General features: G+C 42.5%; 2 protein-coding genes across 2 annotated transcripts; one reads left to right on the top strand and one right to left on the bottom strand.

Moving 5' to 3' along the window:
• Positions 1 to 315: 315 nt before the first annotated feature.
• LOC103978869 (magnesium-protoporphyrin IX monomethyl ester [oxidative] cyclase, chloroplastic-like) lies at positions 316 to 2,113 on the top strand. Its single transcript, XM_009394817.3, has 5 exons — positions 316 to 882; positions 983 to 1,047; positions 1,140 to 1,467; positions 1,544 to 1,642; positions 1,740 to 2,113. The coding sequence occupies exons 1-5, from the start codon at positions 400 to 402 to the stop codon at positions 2,001 to 2,003; spliced, it is 1,239 nt and encodes a 412-aa protein (XP_009393092.2). The 5' UTR covers positions 316 to 399; the 3' UTR covers positions 2,004 to 2,113.
• Positions 2,114 to 2,496: 383 nt separating this feature from the next.
• On the bottom strand, positions 2,497 to 5,314 carry LOC103978870 (calmodulin). Its single transcript, XM_009394818.3, has 2 exons — positions 5,106 to 5,314; positions 2,497 to 3,131 (listed from the first exon to the last, which is right to left on the bottom strand). Exons 1-2 carry the CDS (start codon positions 5,179 to 5,181, stop codon positions 2,758 to 2,760), a joined length of 450 nt encoding a protein of 149 aa, XP_009393093.1. The 5' UTR covers positions 5,182 to 5,314; the 3' UTR covers positions 2,497 to 2,757.
• Positions 5,315 to 15,522: the final 10,208 nt, after the last annotated feature.

Here is a 15,522-nt window from a genome sequence, read left to right as displayed (position 1 = left end):
TTACCAATTTATACTCGATCTTACTTGAGGGTGATTTTATGAATAATAAAAAAATAAAATATTTGGGTTAGATGTGTTAGGATTGTTTTATCAAGTGATTATGTGGTGTTTATTTATTTAAAAAACTTATAAATATCTATTTTGATATTATAAATATGTGTTTTTATTCCTGCATCGACACAAGATTTCGTCGACTCTGAGACGGGAACACGAGTTGTCGGCATTGACACATGTCGTCAGCTCATTATAAGCTATAGATTTCTTGGATGAGAGATCCAATCAGTACAGCTGAAAGATCCTTCGTTCTCCTCAACTTGTGACCTCAAGTCCATCCCTAACAGTAGCCTTAAACTCTGGCCCCCTTCCCTCGTCTCCCACATCTTCCCTCGGAGCTTAACAATGGCGACAACAGCAGCCGCAGCGGCAGAGCTGGTTTTCATGAGACCCACGAACCCCGTCGCCAAGCTCGGCAGGTCCACCCCCAAGCTTGCCGCCTTGGGGCCTCGGTGCTCCCGCTTCAGAGTCATGGCTTCTTCACAGCCCGGCGCCGCCACCGCCACGCCGAAGAAGAAGGCCGGCAAGACCGAGATCAAGGAGACGCTCCTGGCGCCCAGGTTCTACACCACGGACTTCGATGAGATGGAGCAGCTGTTCAACACGGAGATCAACAAGAACCTGAACCAGACGGAGTTCGAGGCGCTGCTCAACGAGTTCAAGACCGACTACAACCAGACCCACTTCGTCCGTAACCCCGAGTTCAAGGAAGCCGCCGACAAGATGCAGGGCCCTCTGAGGAAGATCTTCGTGGAGTTCCTGGAGCGCTCCTGCACCGCCGAGTTCTCCGGCTTCTTGCTGTACAAGGAACTCGGGCGAAGGCTCAAGGTCGGATCATCCTTCCATATCTACAGTACCTCTCACTCGTCTTATCTTCCCGTATTAGGCCTTTGTTTCAGTACTAACCTTTGACAGACTCTTGGGACAGAAAACCAACCCTGTGGTGGCTGAGATCTTTTCCCTCATGTCAAGAGATGAAGCCAGGCATGCAGGGTAAACAGAACATCACAGCCATTGTTACTTGATGAGGTGCATGCCAAAGTGCCGTTCTGGATCCTGAGATGAGATGTCTTGCGATTGTGCAGGTTCTTGAACAAAGGCCTTTCTGACTTCAACTTGGCTTTGGATCTGGGATTCCTGACAAAGGCCAGGAAGTACACATTCTTCAAGCCAAAGTTCATCTTCTATGCAACATATCTATCTGAGAAGATTGGGTACTGGAGGTACATCACCATATACCGGCACCTGAAGGCCAATCCTGAGTTCCAAGTCTATCCCATCTTCAAGTACTTCGAGAACTGGTGCCAGGACGAGAACAGGCATGGAGACTTCTTCTCTGCTTTGCTCAAAGCTCAGCCGCAGTTCCTCAATGACTGGAAGGCCAAACTGTGGTCACGATTCTTCTGCCTCTCGGTAATATCCTCTCGATTGTTTGCGCGACCACCATAAGACAGCTATGACAACAAATCTATGCCTCAAACAATGGCAGGTCTATGTAACCATGTACCTAAATGATTGCCAGCGAACGGCTTTCTACGAAGGGATCGGTCTCGACACCAAAGAATTCGACATGCATGTCATCATCGAGGTAACCGATCGATCCATTTCATCTTCCTGAATTATAAGATATACCGGAATTCTCTTGTAATCCTGAATTCGACAATGCCATGTCCTTTTTGTCTCAGACAAACCGCACAACAGCGAGGATTTTCCCAGCTGTGTTGGATGTTGAGAACCCTGAGTTCAAGAGGAAGCTGGACACAATGGTGGAGATCAACCAGAAGCTGATTGCTGTAGGAGACAGCCAGGAGATTGCTGTGGTGAAGAACTTGAAGAGGATACCTCTCATTGCTGCATTGGTCTCTGAGCTTGTGGCCGCCTACCTCATGCCGCCTGTTGAGTCTGGATCTGTTGACTTCGCTGATTTCGAGCCACAAATTGTCTACTGATTCTGTAAAAGACTATTCCACATTTACATGATGCATCGATCGTTTGATCCGATCTTTTGAATGTACTTCTTGTATCCGTTGAGAACACATGAAAATGTATGTTTCAATCATCTGATAGTATCCACTGAAGCAAAACTGTTAATTCTGCAGAAGCTGCTTCGATAAGATTCATAGTGGATGGTGCAATTGTAGTGCCTGCCACCCATGTTGCTTGGAATAAAATGGAGATGTGTTCTGCGAATATCAGATCATACTACCAAATTGTCTCATTGGGAAAAAAGACAGACAAGAAACTACAAGGTTTCCAAAATTTGGTTATCGGGAGAGATTCAATGTACATAGTTTTACCTTGTGTATACGTCAATCAATCGGAGAGTCGAGAATATGATCACAAAAATGGCACATTCAATGTACATAGTTTTACCATTCAATGTACATATTGAATGGCACATTCAATATGATCACAAAAATGATACTTTTCAAGAGTCGAGAATAACACAAAGAAGGTATCTTCCTTGTTCCAGATCAACAAGAGTTTGAACAAAAAGAGTGGAAAAGAACTGGCCTGCATACAAGACCCAGGCAAAACTCATAGCATTCTGAAACAAAAGCAGGCAGGAAAGAATCCAATATACTGGCAACTTAGTGCAAAGCTACACCCATGGATAAGATAGAAGTGCACGGGCAGAGTCATCTTTCTTTCGATCTAAAAAATGCAGCTTTCCAGATAATTGCTATGTGAGTTTTCTTGGATTCATTTTGCCATCATGATTTTGACAAACTCCTCGTAGTTGATTTGACCATCTCCATCGACATCAGCTTCACGGATCATCTCATCAACTTCCTCATCTGTCAGCTTCTCCCCGAGGTTGGTCATGACATGACGCAGCTCAGCAGCAGAGATGAAGCCATTCTGGTCCTTGTCAAAAACTCGAAAGGCCTCCTTCAGCTCCTCCTCAGAGTCGGTATCCTTCATCTTCCGAGCCATCAGATTGAGAAACTCAGGAAAATCGATTGTCCCATTTCCATCTGCATCTACCTCATTTATCATGTCCTGCAGTTCTGCTTCTGTAGGGTTCTGGCCCAATGAACGCATCACAGTCCCAAGCTCCTTAGTAGTGATACAACCTGGTGACATGCCAAAAGACAACCAAATAGACTTCAGAAATTTGAAGCAAAAGCTTTTTCTTGTGGCATGACACATAAATGCTTTTAGAAAATAACATATAATTTTATCAAACAATTCCAAGAGTTAGCAAGAGAACCTTTCCAGGCATTGTCCTTGGAAAGCCAAAAATGGGGGACTGTGACCTTAACACTTACCTCCAACTAATCATCATAGGTCAAAAACAAAGAGATAGTCACGAAAGATCTCCAGAACCTGATATTCACATAATTCGACACATCAATCAACTAATCTTTTTCAAGCCAGTAAGAGCATGATTGATAACCCAAGGTTTTATGAAAACCTTTCACAAGCACTAATGTCGTTTGTTGCCTCAATATTAAATAATTATTTTTTCTTTGTACTTTTAATGTTTGCATCAGTAATTTGGAACTTACTAATTTCAATGCAAGTGATTAAGGAATTTGCAGTGGAAACAAAACGTTTGACGATGTCAGGAACTTACAGCTAGGAACTTTCACAAGAAAATGTGGAACCAAAAGTCTAGTAACATCAGGAACTACCTAAGTTCACATCAAACAACTAGACACTCTAAAACATTGTCGGTGTGACAAATACGATTATAACATAGTTGTTACTTCTTCACATAGGCCAATTAAGTAATTTAACTCGTAATGCCAAATAGAAAAGACTATTATAATTTGGAACAGTATACTTTCTCAGTCACTAATTTTATGCATCCCACTAACATCTCAATCTTTAATCTGAAAGTGATAAATTAAGAAAATTAAAGCATGACTAGCAAAGGACAAGGTATCCAACTTCTTGACACCTGAATAGAAATGAATGCAATGGATTGGTTATGGCAATAAGAAACTGAGTAAACAACTGCACTACTGCATACACGTTTTTGTAAGATACGAGAATTATCATTCAACTGAGAAACTTTCTCCTACACTGTCACACTCATTATCATCACCGTTGTACTTTGACACAGGGAAACGGTTAAAAGCTTTTCTTCCAGGATGTTGAGATTGACACTGTACTAAAACAATCCATATATGGCATACTGGCACCATATCTAGTTAATGAATTATGGACGTAGCATTCAACTTGTATTCAACATTCCCCCACCTCCACCTTCTTTTGTCTCCCTCCTTTATCAATAGCAGAAAAAAAAAGTCTAACTGCGTGTTAGGCATAACACGAAAAGGGCAGCTAGCCTAACAATTATGGCATAAGGTTCTAAATACTTTCTTCTTCAATCGATCCCTTCATTGAAATTAAAGTTTGGTCCAAAGTCCAGACAAATTCTCTAGTACTAATAATAATACACCAACGGCAATATCGGGAGAGGAGAGATTAATATTAATTCTTTCTTCAAATTTCCTTGTTCCAAAACAAATGCAACACTACATGCCAATGGCATTATAAACAAATGAATTTATCAATGCAGTCACTGATCTCAAGAGTTCACGATTGCATTTCTTTGAAGGATCTAAATGGCAACACCAGGTGCAGAGATTGTTGCACAAACTTGAAACTTTTAGCATTGACTAAGATGTTAATGTTGTCTAACGGACAAAGTCCATAATATCAACCTATGGGAGGCTCACCTAAACGATGAGACTATCACAGCCACCAATCACAATCAAAACTCGTCCTAACATGACATCCAAGCGTTTTAAAGATCAGTGCATATAAATCTCTTAATTAATATGTTATATTCATATAAGCAACTCAATTTATCTCACGTTTTTAACAGCCCTCATTCATCAGGAGATCTAATGAAGGATTGCGCACATGTTTGGATCCACCATAAAAGCAAGTACCAGAAAGAAAAACACGAAAATATCCAACTTCCCGACGACGAGCAGAACAACCACAAGATCCGACGGCGAAATGCGTCAAATCAAATGAAAAAACGAGCAAGTGGAGCAAGAATGATGGTACAGATCGGATGGAAGGGATCTGACCATCTCCGTCCTTGTCGAACAAGCTGAAGGCCTCCTTGAACTCGGAGATCTGCTCGTCGGTGAGCTGCTCCGCCATGCCTCCTCGGGGATCGAGCACCGGAGCGATCCGATCAAAGAGATCTGCAGCGAAGACCCGCAGAGAGAGAGAGAGAGAGAGAGAGAGGCAAAGAGCGATCTTGAGCGCTTTGTGCCCTCGACATCGGAGAATTAGGGGCCTCGTCTTATACGACTCCGCCAGGGGCCAACGGCGAGTCAACGGTCTCGTAACGGACGTGGAATACTTTTCTTCCCATAAATTTTGTGACGGCCCGGATTGCCATTGGGGAGCTCACTACCGTCCGATCGTGGTCCAACGGTTAAGATGTTACACGAACGGTTCTAAAGGCCTACCCGTGATGATCTAGTAAATATGAACCGTTGGATAAACTGATGTTTCCATTAGATATAATAGAAGGAAATTTTCTCGGATATTGTTGCAAAATATTGGGCTCCTAAATGATGATTTTGCAAGGTGATCCTTAAATATGATATTAAAAATATAAATATTTTCTTGGAAGCTTAATAATTAAGGTTCTTTTTAATTGAGTAAGATATATTGTACCGAAACTATAATAATAACTTATACCTTCTACTTTTGTCTATATATAAATAGTACTTTTTAGATATTAAATATGTGGTATATACTATACGACATGACAAACGTGAACACATACAAGAGACTTGGATACGTGATAATTGTTGAGATATTATGGTTCCTTTCTCATTTTCTTTGTCCATAATCCATTAATCTAAATAGTCATGTAAAAATATTGGAAGAGAGGGGAATAAGAGTCTAGTTCTATCAATAGTAGTTTTTGGATCCGAAGACAGTGCCCTTGCATATCTGATAAAATTCTTTCTAGATGACATTGAAAGCTCTCATCGAAAATCCGAAGACGATGCTCGGGTCGCAAGACGAGAATCAATATGGAGTGACCCGAGCAGGAGCTAGACCTGTGGGCCGAGTGACTGAACTCGGGCTCAGGTTTTGGTGTCGACGGGTCGCAAGTCAGGAATTGATCTGAAGTGACCCAGGCAGGAGCTGGTCCTGTGGGCTAAGTGACTGAACTCAGGCTCAGGTTTTGATGCCGACGGGCCGAGCTAGACCTGGCGAGAAAATTTTGCTCGAACTCCCTGGCGAGCTGGTCGAAAGACGAGATTGAGGACTAGTGCAACCGGCTGAACCACGCTCGTGCCGGCCCCTGAAGTTGGTTGAGAATGCCCCACACATCAATGCATCGGAGGTGCCATAGAGGGCCATCTGAGCCTGAAACGCGGCAACATGCTCCGCGGGATCGGAGCTGCCGTTGTACGTATCTAATGCTGGCAGCCTGAAGTTGAGGGGTATAGGCTTGTCTTGTATTTCTTGAGTAAAAAGGGATTCACCCGAGCCACCTTCGTTTGACTCACTTCGCGATTTCTGGAACTCGCGCTGGAACTCGTCCAGGCATTGGTTGACCTGAAACAACTGGACCCTGAACGAGTCATTCGCCGAGTCAGATCATATGTTGTCAGGCTTAGAGTGGGGTGGTGTGATTCGGTAGGGTGCAGGTATGCTCTGCTCGGGCAGACCTCTTGAGTCCGTCATTTGCTCTCGGGCTTCTCCCGTCTCGACTTGCTCCCTGCTCGGCCTTTGCCGGGTCGTGTCAATCGGGGGAGCTGCTAGCCGTGCGATCTGGGGAATGAGTGGTACGAGAGTTGCATCATCCCTATCATTGCTTGTACTTGCTTGGTCAGGCTGAGGAACACCTCGGGTGACACGGCCGAGGGTCTTGTGGTGAGTCCGGGGGGTGACAACCCCGGGTCATCGAACAAGCGCCAGTAGTGATCTGGCGTCGAGGCTGGGATCCCCCTGTCTCTGAGGACAGGGAGGGACTAATCTCCGAGCCCGACAGAGGGGTGACCGGTCGGTGGTTCTCCCTCGGGGAGAGCTCCTGCGAGATGCTCCTACGACATAGCTCTCCTTCTACCGTCAAAAATGTTGATGAACAAATATGTTATGGCTGATGAGTCAGCACGGCTTGGTCCATGGGTTGATGTTGAGAGTCTTCTATCGACGGAGCTGGGTGCCGAGGTAGGCCGGACCTTCGTGATGAGGTGTTGATCAGCGTTTCTCGATCTCCAGGCTAGTTGGCAACTCGCCTTCATTAACTAAATGGCAATTCCCGGGTTGAGACTCTCGCAGCTCGAGGGTGGCTGCTTGCCTGCAAGAACGACATTCGTCGAGGAATTATCAATTTTGATCTCTCCGACGAGCAAGTCAGTAGTTGTTTCTTTTCTTGTTTTCATCCTCCCTTGGCCAAATGCCGGCCAAGGGCTTTTATACTATTATACGAGGGTTAGTCGCATGCGGGTTCGACGTGGCGACTAATCCTCAAAGGATGAGACAATACTTCTGTGCGACTGCCATCCCAGGACACGCGGAACGACGCCAGACGACGTCGTCCCGAGCTTTCAGTACAGGACATGCTAAACAACGCCTCGATACGGATTCTAACTCGGTGCGCGAAGGTGCTCTGGTTGACTTGGCTGTAGCATGGCGTGGCATCGGTTGTGACGTGGCCTGCAGCCAAGATATACCTTATCAACTAGTATGTGTATTCATGAAGAATTAAGATTAAGACAAGAAAATTCTCATAATGATCTTGAGTTACGTCATATGGATACGAAAACAACATTTCTGTTATGGACTAATCTAAAGGATTCATAGAAAAGGAAAAGAAAAGTTGGGTTTACAAAAAACTATTTATGACATTAAACAAGTTTTTCAGGTGTATATAAATTTTTATGATACCATTAATTTCTTCGGATTTTAAAAAAATATTATTGATCAGTATATATATTTGAAGGTTAATGAAAGCAAGTTTTGTTGAATCTCGGATTTTGATGATGAAGTCAATTGTCATTTGTTATCTAATCTATGTGTTGAGATAAGTGTGCAGGATTAACTACGATGAGATTAAGACAAGCAGCAGGAGTTGCCCCGGAGTCAAGATCATGATCACGTTGGGAGTTCGGGAGTTCGACGGAAGTTCGGACGGTCGTCGGAGGTTCAGAGAGAACAGATCCGAGAAGTCCAGAATCTTGCCAAGCGAAGCTCGTCGGAACTCGCCAAGTGGATCGTCGCAGAGTCCAGGAGTATGCCGGATGTCCGCAGAAGGATCACCGAGGGTTGTCGGATGATCGACGGAAGTTGGCCGGAAACTCGCCGGAAGAAGCGATTGACGCATCGGAGCAAGCTGCAGAAGTTGTCTTAGGGATAATCGTAGTTAGCACGATGATTAAGCAGGAAAATGGGAGGTGAACCCATTAGCTTAATCTTGGGGCAATTGGGCCCCTGAAAAGATTCAAGTGGGTCGAATGGAGTGAACCATTCGGACCCTGATTGCACCAGGAGGTGCAACCGCCCCAGCCAGGAGGTGCAACCGCCTGGGCTGAGGGGTTGAGAGGTGCAACCGCCCCAGCCAGGAGGTGCAACCGCCTGGGCTGAGGGGTTGAGAGGTGCAACCGCCCCAGCCAGGAGGTGCAACCGCCTGGGCTGAGGGGCTGGGAGGTGCAACCGCTCCAGCCAAGAGGTTGCACCGCCAGAGCTCAAGTTCCGAGCTCTGCCAGGCGATGCAACCACCAAGCTCAGTCTTCGAGCTTTGGCAGAGTGGTGCATCAGCCTGAGCTCAGTCTCGAGCTTTGCAAGGTGATGAATTCACCAAGCTCAGTCTTCGAGCTATGGCAGAATGGTGCATCAGCTTGAGCTCAGTTTGGAGCTCTGCCAAGTGATGTAACCACCGAGCTCAGATTTCGAGCTCTGCCAGGTGATGCAACCACCAAGCTCAGTCTTCGAGCTCTGCCAGGTGATGCAACCATCGAGCTCAGTCTTCGAGCTCTGGCAGAGAAGAAGCAATCGGCAGAGCTCAGTCTTCGAGCTCTGCCAGGCGGTGCCACCTCTCCAGTCGAGAGGTGCAACCGCCTGATCCCAGAAATTCTGGGATTAGATCGATTTGATCGTTTTGAGCTCGAATTTTGAACTGGGTTGGGGCCTATAAATACCCCACCCATTCAGCACTGAAAAGATACAGACCTATACCAAAATTGTGATCTTTTCTGTGATTCTAAAGAGCTCAAACGTGTTGTAAAGCCTTGAGTCTCCTCCTTCTGTTCTTCAAGTTTTCAACTGTAAAGTGAGGAGAGAAAGGTCTGTAAAGGTTGTCTCCTAAGCCTGTCAAAAGGAGAGAAACTGTAAGAGGGAAGTTTGGCCTTCGCCCATTGAAGGAAGGCAGCTAGTTGACGTCGGCAACCTCATCGGTAGAGGAAGCCAAAAGTGGAGTAGGTCAAGGCTGACCGAACCACTATAAATCTCTGGTTTGCGTTTAATTTCGAGCACTTTATCATTACTGCAAACCTCCCTCATCACTACTGCTCTCTGCGCTTTCACGAACAAGTTCTAAGTGCTGTTCTTCCAAATCTGGATTCAGACGTAAACTCGTATTTTCGTACATTACAGTTTACGTTTACGTTTGATTCTGCAGAACTGTTTTCTGCGCTTTTACGAACGAGCTTCCTTGCAGTTTACGCTTGCATTTTAATCCTATTAATAACTGCAATCTGTCCTCTACGATTTTACGAACGAGTTTCAACATTTAGACGTAAAACTGCATTCGGACGTAAATCGGCTTTCTTCGCTCAATCATCAGATTTCAGTTTACGTTTACGTCTTGATTTCAACTGCATACTGCCTTCTGCAAATATACAAACGAGTTTCAAAGTTTAGACGTAAATCTGCGTCTAGACGTAAAACTGCGTTTAGACGTAAAACTGCGTTTAGACGTAAATCTGCGTTTAGACGTAAAACTGCGTTTAGACGTAAAACTGCGTTTAGACGTAAAACTGCGTTTAGACGTAAAACTGCGTTTAGACGTAAATCTGCGTTTAGACGTAAAACTGCGTTTAGACGTAAAACTGCGTTTAGACGTAAAACTGCGTTTAGACGTAAATCTACGTTTAGACGTAAATCTGCACTTAGACGCAATCTGCGCTTAGACGCAAAACTGCGCTTAGACGCAATCTGCGCTTAGACGCAAACTGCACTTAGATACAAACTGAGAATTTGCTTTTGCATCATAATCGTTTTTGAACGAACGCAGCTTTTTGTTTTTAAATTATTACAAGATTTCCGCTGCACTAATTCACCCCCCCCCTCTTAGTGCTCTTGATCCTAACAATTGGTATCAGAGCTCGGTTAACTCTCTAAAGGATTAAAACCCAAGAGAGATGGCATACGCCGGAAACCAAGAGGGGCATTCAATTACACGTCCACCCATGTTCAGTGGAACGGACTACACTTACTGGAAGACCCGAATGAGGATCTTTCTTATTTCTATGGATTTAGAACTGTGGAACCTTGTTGAAAATGGATTTTCAAAACCTTCTCTTCCAATGATCGATTGGAACGATTTGGAGAAGAAGACTTTCGCTCTTAATGCAAAGGCTATGAATGCCTTATTTTGCGCTCTTGATAAAAACGAGTTTAATCGTGTTTCAACGTGCGAAACTGCTTTTGATATTTGGCACACACTTGAAGTGACCCACGAGGGCACAAGTAGAGTGAAAGAGTCAAAGATCAATCTGTTGCTGCATTCTTTTGAACTTTTTCGAATGAAACCGAGTGAAACCATTGGCGACATGTTTACCCGTTTCACGGATGTCGTCAACGGTTTAAAAGGTCTCGGAAAGAGCTTTTCGGATTTTGAGCTTGTTAATAAGATACTAAGATCCCTTCCTAAGAGTTGGGATCCTAAAGTCACCGCCATTCAAGAGGCAAAAGATCTGCAAAATTTCCCTCTTGAAGAACTAATCGGGTCATTAATGACCTACGAAATGACCTGCAAAGCTCATGAAGAGCAGGAAGACATCCTTCCAAAGAACAGGAAGGATATGGCACTTAAGACTTCTGAATGCCACTTGAGAGAAAACTCAAGTGATGAGGATTGTGACGATGACTTGGCACTTTTGACAAGAAAGTTTAAAAAATTCTTCAAAAGAAACAAGTTTATAAACGATGTGAAAAATAAACTTGAACCTAAGAAAGACCAGGTGATCTGCTATGAATGTAAAAAGCCGGGACATTACAAAAGTGATTGTCCCCAAGTCAAGAAAAGAACAACAAAGAAGAAGGCGCTCCAAGCAACATGGGATGATTCGAGCGCATCCGAGGAAGAAGAATCCAACACCGAGCAAGTTGCTCATTACGCCTTTATGGCCATCGAAGGGGAGGTAACGGATTTATTAGATGCTGATTTATCTTTCGATGAATTACTAAATGCCTTCCATGATTTATTTGATGAATGCAAAGTTATAAATAAGAAATACAAGTTGCTAAAAAAGCTACATGATAATCTTACTTGTGAGTTTGATAAGTTAAAAGTCGAACATCATGATAGTTTAAACTCATGTATCAAATGTCATGATTTAGAAACTATACAAAAAGAAAACTTGCTGCTTAAGGACACCTTGAAGAAATTCGAGGTTGGTAGCAAGTCATTAAACATGATCCTTACAAACAAGGGTCATGCTCCCAAAAGAAGTGGGATTGGATTTGTGAGGAGTCCTCACCAAAATCCAACTACCTTTGTAAAAGGCCCCATCTTACACGTTCAACACCAAACCAAGTGTAACTTTTGTTGCAAATCTGGACACAAGACACATTGTTGTCCATTCAAGAAAATAAGTCCAAACAAATTAATTTGGGTTCCTAAAGGAACCATGATAAACTCTATGCAACATGATAGAAAATATAGATCTGTTTATGAGGCATCCAAAAGCAAATGGGTTCCTAAAGATCATTCGTTCCTATAAAAACATTAAAAGTCTAGGCCGGAGCAAGAAATAATGTTCTGCTCCTTAACTCTCAATGATCATAAACCAAGAATCAAAAAGGAACTCGCAACGCTTAAGTAACAAGTGGAAGCTATGAAATCACATACCCCCCCCTGATCTTCAAAACCTGTTCATCTACGAGTTAATTCCTGTAGAAACTAAACATGTCATGATCTTAAAAGGGACACCAAACAAACATTCGTATGCACGTTAAAAGATCTATCTAACAAAGAACTTCTTCCTTAAAAGCTTATACGAAATCATGTAACAAACATCAATTGCTCTGAAACTCTCCTCAAGGCAAACTCTCCTAAATCAAAACATCCTAAAATACTCACCTGCTGCAGGCGGTGGCACCTCTCCAGCTGGCGGTTGCACCTCCAGCCTTCACGGGTTGCCAGAGGTTGCACCGCTCCAGCCAGAGGTGCAACCGCCAGCAGCTCTGCCCTCTTAAAATCACGCTAGGGCCGGCTAAGGAAACCGACCCCAACTCACCCCCATTCCCTCCTCTACTCCTCCAAGACTCCTCCATTCCCACTTCACTCCTCTAAGCCTTCCAAATACCTCCCATTTCGGAGCTAAACATCAAAGAATCCTTCCTTCTCTTGAAGATTTCACAAAGGTATTCTCTAAGAAACTCTTAAATTCTGTTTTGTTCTTCATTTTCTTTAGCTCATTATCATCCCTTTAAAACAGCAGTAGTAATGGGATCTAGAAGATCCTCAAGGGACAAGGGAAAGAGGAGAGTAGTAGAAGAGTTTGATCTCACTCTTTTTGACTCCAAAAACCATGCTGAAAAATTTCTCTCCTTCGAACTAAGAAGCATCAATAAGGGAAAATATGTAGATCTGAATGAACTAAGAGATGTAGAGACTATCCATTGGTTTGCAAACCTAAATCTACTTCCCATTTTGCAGATCAACGAACCCATTTATCCTAGACTAGTTCGATTGTTTTACAACAACATGCAAAAAGATGATGAAGAAAGGATATCAACCTATCTCTTAGGACAACACATTTCAATCACTGATAGATTCATTTGTGATATAATAGGTATCCCCATGAAAAGCATAGGACTTTACTTCAAAGGATCATGGGATGAAAATACAATTGGAACATCTTACGTTGACGCCTTAGGAACAATCCTTGCCAATCCTAACATAGAATCTATTTCTAAAAGTTGTGAACACCTAATGCCTTTTAACACTAAGATACTTCATCATATAATGACTAGTATAATTCTTCCTAAGCAATATCATCATGATGAAGTGAGTCAATTGGAATTAGGAATTATGTACCTAATCATGAAAGAACGTGACATTTGTCTTGGCTATCTGATTCAACAAAACATGTTGGAATTATCTACAAAAGATATGATGCTCCCATATGGTGGAATTATTACTAGAATAATGAAAGCTTACGACATTCAAATACCACTAGAAGAAGAAGTAATGAAATCAGATAGATACAGCATAATAAACAAAAATCTACTTCACCGACTAAGATGTCACTATAGAAACGGTAACTGGGTAAGAATGCCTAGAAGAACTAATCCCCCTGAACCTGAACCTGAACCAGAGCCGGAAACCCCAGTCTTTAGGAGTACCCACTCTCCTCCAATCTGTCCCTTTGAGGAAACACATCCGGTTGAGCAAACTCACACATCATCCATCGAAGATATCGGGATTCGGATGGACCGATTTGAGCAACGACAAGAACGGCTTGAACTTCGACAAGATCAAATCCTAACCGAGCTACAACAAATCCATCGACAATTTGACTCCTTATTTAGGCACTTTAATCTTCCACCTCATGAATAAGCTTGTATAAACATCTGATGTTTTTGATATGACATGTTGTAAACTCCTTATGTTATTCATGAAGGACTTTGTCTTTATGGTTACCTGATATGCTATGGTTATCTTTGTAAGCATATTTGCAAACATCTCTTATTGTTTATCTCGTTTTTTGCACTAAAACTAAAAAGGTTTAAAAGTCTATGCCTTGAAAATATGAAGCAACATACCAATGTAAGTTGATAAGTCAGCAGTATGACATTGATATGGTTGCTATTATGATTGCTATCATGCCATGTATCAAACAAAAATTTGCATCATACGAACTGATATATTACCATGTAATGCAATGCTACACTTGCTGAAATAAAAATCCTGCTATGCAATATGATATAATGCTGCACTTGAAATAATTGTGTTACTACATCAAAATTATTTTTCGGATGTTATTACTATTACATGCCTTGACAACGCTTGATCAAACAACATGTTGCAAATATTTTTAACTAAATGCGTGTAAAAAGTTCATTTTTCGGGTTGTATGCTAAAAATGGGATGTTCCCGTACTCTCTTATGAAAACTCCTTGGAAAATGACTTTCCTCCGTCAAACAAAAACAATAAAGTGATATATGTGTCATGACTTCCTTTATTTGCTTGATAATGCTATCATGCTTTTTGTTGATGACAAAGGGGGAGAAAAATATGAATTGATAAACACTATGTCATAGCTGAACTGCCATAATTATATCTATGTCATAGTTGCAAATACTTGAGTGATGCTATAAACAATGTTATGCCATCCTTGCATCACCATGAGATATGTGGAGAAAAATATGAATTGATATACACTATGTCATAGCTGAACTGCAATAATCATATCTATGTCATAGTTGTAAATACTTAAGTGATGCTATAAACAATGTTATGCCATCCTTGCATCACCAAGAGATATGTGAACATGTACTATAGTTTGCATCATATCCTGATATGATATTGTGAAGAAAATGCAAACTTACTAGAAAATCTCAAATGTAAGCATCATGTAAATAGTCCTTCGTAGCTTTATATGATTGCATGATGATTGGTTACAAACACTATCATACAAACTTGTTGATGTATGTCATGTCTTGACATAATTCTTGAAGAGATACATCATGATAGGCATCATGATGGGAGCATTGATAAGTTTAACTGATCTAACTTATCAATGCGTCACTTGAATTCTTAGGTCTTGAATTCAAGGTTGACTTATCTCAACTATGGCATATAGATAGGGGGAGTTAAGGATAACTCCTTTATCAATTGATTGTCATCATCAAAAAGGGGGAGATTGTTGAATCTCGGATTTTGATGATGAAGTCAATTGTCATTTGTTATCTAATCTATGTGTTGAGATAAGTGTGCAGGATTAACTACGATGAGATTAAGACAAGCAGCAGGAGTTGCCCCGGAGTCAAGATCATGATCACGTTGGGAGTTCGGGAGTTCGACGGAAGTTCGGACGGTCGTCGGAGGTTCAGAGAGAACAGATCCGAGAAGTCCAGAATCTTGCCAAGCGAAGCTCGTCGGAACTCGCCAAGTGGATCGTCGCAGAGTCCAGGAGTATGCCGGATGTCCGCAGAAGGATCACCGAGGGTTGTCGGATGATCGACGGAAGTTGGCCGGAAACTCGCCGGAAGAAGCGATTGACGCATCGGAGCAAGCTGCAGAA

This window comes from Musa acuminata, chromosome BXJ3-3 (genome assembly GCF_036884655.1).
Source record: "Musa acuminata AAA Group cultivar baxijiao chromosome BXJ3-3, Cavendish_Baxijiao_AAA, whole genome shotgun sequence".
NCBI lineage: Eukaryota > Viridiplantae > Streptophyta > Magnoliopsida > Zingiberales > Musaceae > Musa > Musa acuminata.
Note: the sequence above shows the minus strand (reverse complement) of the source record. Positions and strands in the feature narration are given on the sequence as shown.